Below are 12,159 nucleotides of genomic sequence, written 5' to 3'. Positions count from 1 at the left end.
GAAAGAGGACCATTTCTATTTATGCATACTTAAAACACTTAATACAATTAGTATCTCTTGTTTTCTAGGGCTTCTGTGACCCTCATTTGCAAAATGGATTTCACTAACTTTCCAATGGATGTACACGCATGCAGTTCTTCATTTTTTTCTAGTAAGTAAAAATATTTTATATAAAATGTAATAAGCATGCATGGTTGAGTTCAGTTGTTGTTAAGTCCAGTTTATACACAACAGGGTAATCGGGACTGGAACTACAGCTCAAGTGGGTTCCAAACCACTATGGGCCTCCACCAGGTATTCAACACAGAACCCCTTCATTACAAGGTGACGACAATATCACTACGAGACCCGGGAGGGCCACATGTATGGTTGACTCGCATAGGTTTCCGCCTTAGGGAAACAAACTTCATATTTGTAAATTTACTGAATAGAAAACCATGATATGAATTATGCCCTTACCTTTAAAGCAAAAATAACAATTATGTTATAACGGTCAAATCTTGAGTAAAAGGTAATTGCCCGTTATTAAGAATTAATTACAATAGGTAATATTAAAATCCGTCGCGAATAAAGATGTCTAGCAAATGCTTTAGCCAAGGCGAGCTTGCTCAACCACAGTTTTTCGCCCGAATCCTGATTTTACATGCATTCATATGGAGAATAACAGGGAAAGAGGAACTTCTAAACTACTGGACCGAATTGGATGAGATTTTAACCAGCGGAAGACCACATCATGCAAGTAGAGATTCCAGAATTTCAGCCTAATCAGAACCGAACTACGGGAGTAATAAATTATTAAAGATCCAATGCTGGATACAATGCAATATGGCATCCCCGTTAATAGAGGCCTCGCTGGATGTGCGAGACACAATAGCGGAGGAGTTAGCCTAATCTCTGCACGAGGGGCTGATAGCAGAGGTCAAGGAACAGCATTAGCACAGACCAGGATAGGAGGACAACGGTCAAAGCACCAAAAACAATAAATAGGCAGCTAAACACAGAGGCTAGAGCGTCACCACGTGCAAATCTAGAATGAAAGAGATGTTTGGAGATAGCCCGAACACAATTTTGCCAAGAATCGACACCGGAGTGTGAGCTACGTGCGACCTAGCTCTGAATCGCGATCAGACCCGTGGTCTGGACTTGTCTTTTTAACACGAGCGATTGTTTAAAGCCATGGAGTAGAGCAAAGTAGACCCAGGGGGTTGTTTCCCCTCGCCGTCAATGCATCTGTGTACATATGTGTGGTTATGTGAGAATAAAACCAGACACGTCCACCTGTGTCAATCATCCGGAACAACGCCCTAAGTTAGTAGAAGTTAATAACAATTGATAGCAAAGTTAATACCGAAGTACATAACAGTCAATACCAAAGTTAATAACATTTAAGATCCATGTGTGTCCAGGTGAAACCGCGAATGGCTCATTACGTATGTTCGTCTCGACACCTAAGCCATGTAATCTCTACGTACGAGTGACAGCGAAGGACTGACCTACAACTGCGCTAGTTTTCGTATGGAGTCGACAGTGTGCGAGTACCGTCATCGACATGCCAACGAAGTGAACATGTGAAGCCAGCATCCGATGATGCCATATGGAACTGCCGAGTGATCCACTTTCGCCGACCAGGATAACCGCGAAGTACAACACCGGAGTGTGGACGCCTTCTAAAACTGTAGGACCACTTTCACCCTACCCAGGTCAGAGGGAATGCAGCGAAGGTAAGATCCAACCATGTGTGTGTCTGAGAGATGACACCAATCTACCGTGAATCTGCGTAAATCATTGCATAACTTAACTGTGCTATGGCATAACTAGACATCCTTATTCCGGCAGACAAAATGAACGTTATAGAACAAAGTATATATTAACAGCCAAACAATAGTTAATTGAAATATATTTGTACCTCCAGAAATGATAAAAGGGTTCGCACAAAGAACAATTAATCGCATTACACCTAAAACTCTAAACAGTAAATTGTAAAAGGCAATGTAGCCAAGAAATCATATGAGTATCGTCAAAGTATTAATTAATTTAACATTTGTAATTGTAATAGTGTCCCAATATGCCATGGAATGTGTGTATGAATGAACGATAGAGTGAAAGAGGGCATGACGTACTGTTTATGTACATGCATCTGTGTTTTAATATATGTGTATATTCTGAATCACCGTAGTACTATGTCACGTCATTTCAGGTGCTTGAAAACAAATCCTCCTAGGTTTATTCTTAGTAGCTCCGACTGTAGGCACTTATCCTGACCGTTTTATAATTCAGGTAATGGTTTACTTAGTGTGACAGGTGTGTCACGGTAAGCAATTCTGTGTTATTTTGTTTAATTATGCGTGGAAAAGAGTTGTTTCACAATGTAATTGGATGATCCTATAGTAAATATCTCTCAACGGTACAAGAGCATTCTTGAGGTTAGGGCTTAACAAGTGGCTTTTTCATTGAGTGACTCATGCATTTGAGTCCATTACCCCACTGTTTTCTGGCTTTCGAGACTGGAGCCTACTACTTTTCAAGTAGCTTCCCAATTGTCCTCACGATGCTGGGTCAACACCAAAATTTTGGAGTGGTGTATGAGTATTTTCACTTCACTGATATTCAATATGAAGTAGCGTATGTGACCTATAAGTAAGGCTAAGCTACATGCATACCTAGAATAATGAAGGCTTTCCCTTTTCTTTTTTAAAGTTGGGTTAAAAAAGCCTTGGAAAATGTAGTAACAGAATTTTAATACTTTCCATAAATTGAAGTTACAAGGTATGGCATTTGAACATCTGCAAAATCTCATTGTGTATGGTTTGATTTATTTGGTACCCAAGTCCATTTGGTGTTCTCATCAAAACTGCGAGTTTCCTCAACATATTATTTAATGAAACCCAAGTGTTACCAAGTGATTTTTTAAATGTAGCAGTGCATGCAGCTTAAAGATAGGCTATTTATTTTGAAGGGTCAAAGCTGGTAGTAGATATTATTTTATGTTGTCTGTATTTTCGACCTATTTTTTCCAAGGAAAGACATTCGTGGAAGTAGATATGAGGCAATCACAGAAGATTCAAATACATGTTTTGATAGGATGAGAGACAAGCCTGGAGTTGATCTGTGCATGAACAATCTATGATGTCATTCTTCCTTTGCTAATGTGCTGAGAAGAAGTAACTTGTGAATATTTGTTATTTGTGACTGGAAATTGAATGTTCTGTAGGGGTTTTAACTGGAGAGGACTATTGTAAAGGCACTTTTGGTAAAGTAGCCAAAGACGTAATTAATCTTAACGAACCTAGTAGAAATGATAAAATACTGCTCAGGTCAAGGCTATAGGTGGATGGCATGGAAACATGCAAATACAATTCAAAAAAGTTCTTAAGTATAAATTTTTGTGTGGTAAAGTGTGTTGTGATCTTCTGAAATACTACTTAAAGGTAACATTAAGGGAATTTTTAAAATCAAATTGTGTCAATTTGGCAAGGTCAAATAGTGTCAACTGTCAAGTAAGTCTTAGACCAGATACATCAATATGCCCACCACGTTATAGTAAAATTTTCATCTCTGGAGAAAGTGACTCGCATAAATCCCAGGATAGAAATGATGAAGTCTTCGTGCCATCTCGGGAAACACAGAAGTAATTGTATGAAGTCTGTTCTGTTTTTGATGTGTCTTCTGTTTCAAAACTGAGGAGGCTGTAGAAAAACAATAAAGGGCTCTTGCTCGCAAAACTATTTGCCTCACACAAGGTGTGCAAAGGAAACTAGAAAGTTTTTTTTTCATAAAATATTAGAACTGAAGAAATAGAAGGAAAGTGTGACAATTCTTTGATTTAGTTCGTGTTTCAACTCTACTCTGTGCACAGATAGGCTAATCGGGACTGGGCCTATAGTTTAAAGTGGGATCAGAACCACTATGTGCCTCCACCAAGTATCGAACCCGGGAACCCTTGATTTCAAGGTGACGACATTACCACCATATCATCAGGGAAGCATCCTTTGCATGGACAGTACAATCATTTAATTGAAATGTTAAAAAGTAAAATGTAAATAAGCAAAAATAATGTTGTAAAGATCAGAATCATCAGTTTGACTTCTACCACTTGGTCAAGAAAAGATGTATGTTATGAACTTAAGGTTTTTGATCATTTAGTGAAAGTGAGTAGGAACTTTGTGAACGAACAAGGAATTCGGCCTAATTTGACAAAGAGAATGAATAGGAAACTATAGGTTCTACACAAATGGACTTGGGTACCAAATAAATCGAACCTTACACAATGAGATTTCGCAGATGTTCAAATGCTACACCTTGTAATTTCAATTTCTGGTAAGTCAAGTATTAGAATTCTGTTATTACATTTTCTGAGGCTTTTTTAACCCAACTTTAAAAAAGAAAAGGAAAAGGCTTCATTATCCTAGGTATGGATGTAGCTTAATCTTACTTATATTAGGTCACATACGCTACCTCATATTAACCAAACGAGTTGAATCTAAAAGTTGAGATTTTCACTATGAGTTAGGTTCATGCAGGGCTTCCTTTATGCCAAATATCAGATTTTTTCATGAGAACCCATCGGAGATATTTAACCCGAAAATTGTCAAAATTCGATAGACGGCCATGTTTGAACTCATGCTGAGGAAAAGGGGGTGCATTTCTAAGCATTCATATTTTATTTGCAGACACCCTGCAGGTAGGTCTAGACATAAAACAAATTTCAAGCCTTAGACTAAACCCCTTCATTAAAAAAATCTGACTTAAAATCCATTTTTTAAACTATTGTTTCCCAAATTTCTGCCATAATTTTCACACTTACACCCGGTCCTCACGGGCAGAAAGAATGCTTAAAAAGTGCTTAACGTCTAAGCATTCTTTCTGCATTGTGTCCGTAAGGTAATGCAGAGAAAATGCTGACACTCAGCAGAAACTGAAAATACATAACTACTATTCAAGTGACAGCCAATTATATTTTGGTGAGGAATGTAAACATTTAAAAAATGATATTTTCACAAAAACAAAAAAGTTGAGCCCCTTCCCTTTTTGGGAGATGAGGATGGCTTTTATGTTGGTGTATTTTGAGATATTTACTAGTAACTTTTTTTTTAATTACTGATCCGAATTAATGTGTTTGCATGCCGTGAGTTACGAATAAGCTCTCGTACACGAGTCATGACTTACCAACAAACAGATTTCCTCTCTGCATCTGAAAGCTGAAAAAAGGTTTCTGGACCGTATTAAAATTGATGCGTGGAAATAAGGTTCCTGGACCGAAACTGGTTGCTACCTTATTGAGCTGCACTATACCTATAGAATTGGCAAATCTACGGCCAGAAGGGTTGTCTGAACAGTTTGTCGTGCAATATGGGACACTCTACAGAGCCAGGGCTTTCCTCACCTCAACCAACTAAAGAGGGGAGGAAGAATATTGCAAACTGCTTCGAATTTTCCACACTACATAGGAGCAATAGACGGGAAGCATGTACATGTGAATAAATCAAAGATGAGTGGTTCGTTGTACTAAAACTACTGAAAGCTCTGTGAAGTTTGGTAACAAAGTACAGCAAATTTCATTCCACACCGAATCTTTTCGGTTTTTATATTCCTCACACCGAATATCCCAAATGCATGGCCTCTTTTCCACTTCCATAATAAATACTTCTGTGTCTAATTTATCTATATCCAGATCACCCATCTTCACCTGCAAAAACAACTCAGCACTACGTGGTGTGAAACAATGCACAAAGCACGTGACGTGATCATTCAGCCCCGCAGACGTTCCGCTCGTGTGGACAATACCATAAGATGCAATAGAAATAGCAGTAAGCCCAGTCTTCGTTCCGCACTTTGTCCGCTATGGGCGATGCTTACAGAATGCGGCAGACGTTCAGCATCCGCAGGGTAGTCAGTCCGTGTGGCCGATCCTATTACTTCCTTCAGCCATAACAACCAATGCTTAAAGAGTACTGAAATGCTAAGCACTCCTTAAGCATTCTTTCCGTCCGTGTGGACCGGGGCTTAGGATGCAATTTTCAGCAAAACAGTTGAATATCGTAGAAAGTATACTTCATTAGCTAGAAAATTAATTTTGTCTCGGGTCTCTACCTCTAACGGTTTTGGAGATATTAAGGTTTCTGTATACTGCTACATGAGCAACAAAAGTCGTGCACCATGTTGAAAAAATGGCCACCTCAAGAGAACCAAGGACAGGAAATTTTTTGAACACTGGTTTTGATATACAGGGTAAGTCAAAATGATGGACCTGATTACAGAAATTTATTCTGTGAATTCTAATAAACATATGTTATTGTGAGACATGCTCTTCGAAAGGTTAACTTGCAAAGTTTAGTTTCCACGCAGTGTTTCCACTTTCTACCGCTAGGAGTCAGCAGCGAGCAGGAAAATGGTGTTGACTGGAGAACAGAGATCTTTCTGTGTGCTTGATTATCATGTGAACAAGTCTGTGATTAGTGTGCAACGGCATTTCCGTACCAAATATCGGGGAGAACCACCTACAGGGAAGGCCATTCGTAAGTGGTATGAACATTTCAGAGATTCGGGCTGCATCTGTAAACGAAAATCGACTGGACGTCCGTCGACTGGGGAAGAGACAGTGGAACGAGTGCGCACATGTTTCTTGCAGAGTTCACAGAAGTCCACCTACCGGGCAGCGAGAGAACTTTAACTTCCACAGAAAACTGTCTGGCGGGTTCTGCGGAAACGTTTACAAATGAAACCCTACCGCTTGCAACTAGTTCAAGCCTTAAAAGACACTGATTATGCTTTGCGCGTGTCCTTCTGTGCTGATTTCCTCGCATTAATGGAAAGGATGGGTTGTCCGAGAGGTTAATTTACAGTGATGAAGCAACTTTTCACCTTTCAGGGAAAGTAAATAGACACAACTTAAGGATTTGGGGAACTGCTAACCCCCATGAATTTGTGGAACATTAACGCGATTCTCCCAAAGTGAATGCCTTTGTGCCATTTCCCATGAAAAGATTTATGGGCCCTTTTTCTACCATGAACGTACTGTGACAGGACTTGTTTTCCTCCATATGCTGCGACTATGGCTCCTTCCACAGCTTGCAGAGGATAGCGCAGATTTCATTCTCCAATTGGATGGTGCCCCTGCGCATTACCATGGCAGCGTTCGGGACCATCCCAATGGGGCATTGGAACAACGTTGAATAGGCCGTGCATCTCCAGAGGATCAACCTCTCCTTCATTGGCCACCTCGTTCCACCGACTTGACCCGATGTGTTTCTTCATGTGGGGTTTTGTCAAGGATCATGTTTATGTACCACCAATTCCAACAACATTGGATGACTTGCGTGCCCGCATCACAGCAGCCATTGCTGATATTGACCGCAACATGCTACACAAGGTTTGGCAGGAGATAGACTATCAGCTTGATGTGTGCCATGTTACGCGAGGTGCTCACATAGAACACTTGTGATTTGTTTGAAAAAAACATGACAGTTTACCTTTCTTAGCACATGTCTCACAATAACATTTGTTTATTATATTTCACAGAATAAATGTCTGAAATCGGGTCCCATCATTTTGACTTACCCTGCATCTAGAAACATGGGTAACAGTTCGGTATATCGGAGACACATTTCTTCATTTTTACACAAGAAACTAGTTACAGAAATGAGTTTCTCTAAGGTTTTTAACGTTCGTCGAGGTATTTTCTTTCATCGTGGAATCTATTTGACCTGGAAATCATGTATTTTGCAAGAGAAATGTCCCACCGACGCATAATTGCCATTGCTTTCCTACGTGAACCAGAAGCTTGATACGTTTGATGACGTAACCTTCTGTCAGTGTTTCCAACCCCCTTTTTTTTTAACTATGCTTGCCCAACCAAACCTAACCTAACCTTATCAGAAATGGTTTGTGGGGCTATCCGTGAATGGTTCGTGGGGCTATCAGTCAGCTACCCGTGCATAATGTGCACATGTGACGAACACGATAGTAGGTATTTTTCGGTGAAGAAGGTTGAAAACACTGCATACCCACAATGGTAGTCAAGTGTCCGCCATATTGTGTGTTAGGGAAGCGAAAAAAACAATAACAAAAACTACTCTCTATGTGAAAAATTGTGTTTGTTTTCGTGTAAAAACCTTGGCACCTTGAACTATGTTCCGCAATATACAATTGGTAAGTACGAACCATGAGAAACACAAAATATCCGATTTTAATGTGTCTCTGATATAACAAACTGGTACCGAAACATGTACAAACCTATGTATTAAAGATGATTTTTTTCTAAAATGGTCATGCAACCAATTATTATTTTAAAATTAGTTGATTTGGCATGGAATGACCCAAAGATCTCACCCCAATGTTTGTTTCGATGCCAAATAAAAAATATGTTAGTAATAACATATAGTACTGGGCCCTAATGGGAGCATAAAATTGTGATCCACTTGCGGTAACCAAAAGAACATAGTTTACAGAAATTTGTAATATTTATTTATATTTATATATATATTTTGTTATATTTGCAGCAATTGCCCAACATTTGCTAAATTTGAAATGGGACAAACCAGAAATAGCTGAAAGAGACAAGCCAATAAAGAAGAATGAACTAAGTCTACCAAATTACATTTTCAAGTACATGACATCATCTGAAGTTCATGGTAAGTGCATGTGACCAAAAATGAGTGATTCCTCATGAAATCAGTCAGTAACATGAACCTAGATGTTATGGATTTCACTCATTTTCTGGAATATTTGTACCTCATTATGAGATAAAAAATATATATTTCTAGACTTTTTTTTTAATATTCAGTATTAAGTGACTAAATTTAAACCACAGGGAAAAATTATGCATAATCCTTTATTGGGAATTTTTAAGTTTCACAAATCGCTCTGGGGCTCATGCAACCTTTCATTAGAGGGTACCTGTGGGCAAATCCGAAAGGAAGTTTCAGAATTTCATATTCGGTAGGCTCTGGAATAAGGAACGTTTTACGAGTGAGAATCTGGGAGTTGCGGTGTTAAAAGTTTCCTTGTGTTATGTCCACGCAATCCAAAGGAGAGCTTGTGGAGTGGGAATGCTACATCTTAAATTTTCATTAATGATCATGCATAGTAATTTCATGTCTCCAATGTATCTATGAGATTCTGGGGTTAAAATATGAAAGTTTCCAAATAGATCTCTCTTAGGAGAGGAAAAAGCTGGGAACGCTGTTGATCTTTGAGGTATGGGAATGGACAGCCACATTCCATACGAGTAAACAGTATTCTAGAATAGGGGACAAAACCTTCTTAATATGAGATTAACAGCCAAAGCATTACGATTTTTTACACGCAAGAAAATCGTATTCTTCTTGCAGTACTATTAAAGATGTTCCTAACTTCTCCCACAGTCAACACAAAAAATTCAGTGATCCCATTGCAGGGTTTGGAAGAAAAAAAAGGGTGGGTTTAATCGTTTTTTTTTTTTTGGAGTTTTTTTTTCAGGTTTAATTGGGTTTTGTCGAGCTTTTATAAATAAAATGTGAATACATATTCACATTTGTAATTGCCGCTCAACCTACCCACTGCACTTCTTCACCCGGCACACCAACTAGCAGACCACAACAAACTGCTAAACCATAGAAATGTTTATTTTTTATCCTTTATTCTCTTATGATTCCTGGTTACCTCCGATAGAAAGTTTGTATGTTTGAATTGATATTAGCAGATGTTGTTATCAATAATGGATACATTACGATATAAGATACATTACGACTTTTGTCAGAAGCATCAAGAGATCAATTGCAGTTGTGTACTATTATCTTGTCACAAGCATAATAAAATAGCGGTAGTAATTATATATAGTATACATAGTATTTCCTGATAGTAGATAGAAAGAAACTGACTTCAGATCTGAGTTCAGTGACTTTTATTTACAGCTTTACTTACAGCTTAATATAAGCCTATGTAATTTCTTAATAAAGATTAAATGTTTGTATTGGTGTACTGAGCTCTGATATTTTGTTCTACTTCATATCAATATTACAAGTGTTGTGCATTTTAGATAGCAAAATTAATCTCGACTTATAATGACAGTCGTGATCGCATTCTAAGAATCTAAAATGCAATCTTCATTAGTATACACCTCTATGGCGTTCCTTCATTTCAGAAATCACTGAAATACCAAAGTTAATAAAAAACCCACTGGGTATTAAAAAGTTTTTTTTTTTTTTTTTTTTTTTTTTTTCAAGTGTACTTGGCGAACCCTGTCTTATTGGCAATCACACCCAAGACTACTCACAAGGAATATGTAGAGTTTAAGTCCGCTGTATGCTCAGAGAGTCTAATCAGTATTGAACCTATAGTGGGGACTCAACAAGCCATGGTGCAAAGAAATGTGAAACAGGCTTCCCTGGGAATCGAACATGGAACCCCTGGATTACAAGGTGCCAACTTTAGCCACTATATCAGGAAAGCCTCAAATGCGAGAGAACTAACAAGTGTCCAAGAAATATAGCAAAAACCTCGTATTTCTTACAGGTAGCACTTATCCCAAAGTACTGAAGCTAGAAGTCTCCTTCTACAGACACCTCACCAACTACGTGATAATGACGTACTTCCCCAGTGGATTGATGGTGGTTATCTCCTGGGGCAGCTTCCTCGTGCCTCCCGACATCGTTCCCGGAAGGATGGTCCTGATGGTCACCAATCTGCTCACCCTCGTCACCATGTTTAATTCTCTTAAGTAAGTATTTCTATTTTACCTCTACATGCATAAAAACATCACTTTTGCCCTAGTTTAAGTAACTATTTTCCTTGGCTTAAGTTTGTCACCTAAAAGCGTGGGATGGTGGAACATGAATTTTATCTTTTTCAGAGGTCCAAGGAGAAAAACTTAAAACTAACTCTCTAGCCTTCTTAAACCTGAAGGTTCATGGCTGCAGCAACACAGGCCTTCTATCTGTCCCTATCCTGAACAAGATCTATATACTCTTTTCCATCCCTACAGATTTCCTTTAGGTCCATCTCAACGTTATCCCTCCATCTTCGTCTTGGCCTTCCTACAGGTCTCTTACCATCAGGTTTCCCAAAAAGAATCCTGTAAACTATTCTTTCCTCTCCCATTCGTGCCACATGACCTGCCCACCTAAGTCTTCTTGAATTATTTTTATTAAGGAAAACTTCTGGGAAAATGTAAAAATCAATATTTTACACTTGATTCATAGTTTGTTGGTTGAGTGTGTGCCAGTGCTGAGCAGATATTCATGCATACTTTTCCAAAGCAGTATCCATTGCAAAACATGTACTTTTGTGGCTGATGCACTTCATTCGCTATAGCCTAAGTCTGATTCATAAACATTAACAATGGTGAAATAAGAGATACACAGATGTGGTGAGAGCGAATATGCAATACACAATAAAAACCAAGCCAACTGTAGAGGATCCTATTTAATTAATTCACATTTTAACCTTCCAGTAAACTATTAATATGATAGTATACAGTCAAAATCTCTAATTTATACAGACTTACACAAAAGAATGGTGTCGTTTCAAAAGTTAATAAAAAAAATTCTCATCTTACACGGGTTACGTTGGCAACTGTCAAAGTTTCTCATGCGCTACCAACAGTTACTTCTCATGCTTACTGTGCACCAACGGCTAATTTCCAAGATGGCGTTGCAGCAGGAGAGGGCTTTTTGTGTCTTCCGTTTTGAAGTGTCCAGATCTGTGATTACAGTGCAGCATGAGTTTAGTACACGGTTTAACCCTTAAACAGAAACATTGGTCTGTGAGACCTTTAAGTGTTTTGTAGTTCTACAGTGTGGCAACACTGATTGAGCTGTCTCTACCCCACTCCACAGTATCTTATTATCAACCACTTGCCTACCCTCTGCACATGTTGCTGCTCAGTTTGTGACTGTTTGTTACGAGAGACTTATTGTTGTTTGAAAACGTGCAGGTCTAACACACCGGGTGTTTCGCATTACGTATTCAATGCCAAGGTTGGAAGTGATTTACATAATACATTTTCTTCATTTTGTTCCCATGTAATTTTAGTTTTCAATAAATTTGAGTTATTAATCATAATTTTGCTCTTTTATTGTCTAAAAAAACTTTAAAAATGTAATAACAAATATTAAAAAATAAGGCCTCTCAGACCGGATGTTTCTAATTATGAAGTAAAGACCTATGTTTCTGTTTAAGGGT

General features: G+C 38.5%; 1 protein-coding gene across 1 annotated transcript in view; it reads left to right on the top strand.

Moving 5' to 3' along the window:
• The window catches only part of LOC145999380 (glycine receptor subunit alpha-2-like), a 32,525-nt gene that overhangs the window by 14,301 nt on the left and 6,065 nt on the right, over positions 1–12,159 (top strand). The window contains exons 6-8 of the mRNA XM_083136325.1: positions 69–151; positions 8,499–8,630; positions 10,492–10,696. Of these exons, the coding sequence (XP_082992451.1) occupies positions 69–151; positions 8,499–8,630; positions 10,492–10,696 (420 nt within the window). The remainder of the gene's footprint in view (positions 1–68; positions 152–8,498; positions 8,631–10,491; positions 10,697–12,159) is intronic.

This window comes from Lepisma saccharinum, chromosome 15 (assembly GCF_977018435.1).
Source record: "Lepisma saccharinum chromosome 15, izLepSacc3.1, whole genome shotgun sequence".
NCBI classification, from domain to species: Eukaryota; Metazoa; Arthropoda; class Insecta; order Zygentoma; family Lepismatidae; genus Lepisma; species Lepisma saccharinum.
The sequence above is the reverse complement of the archived record's forward strand: the minus strand, read 5'-3'. Positions and strand labels throughout refer to the sequence as shown.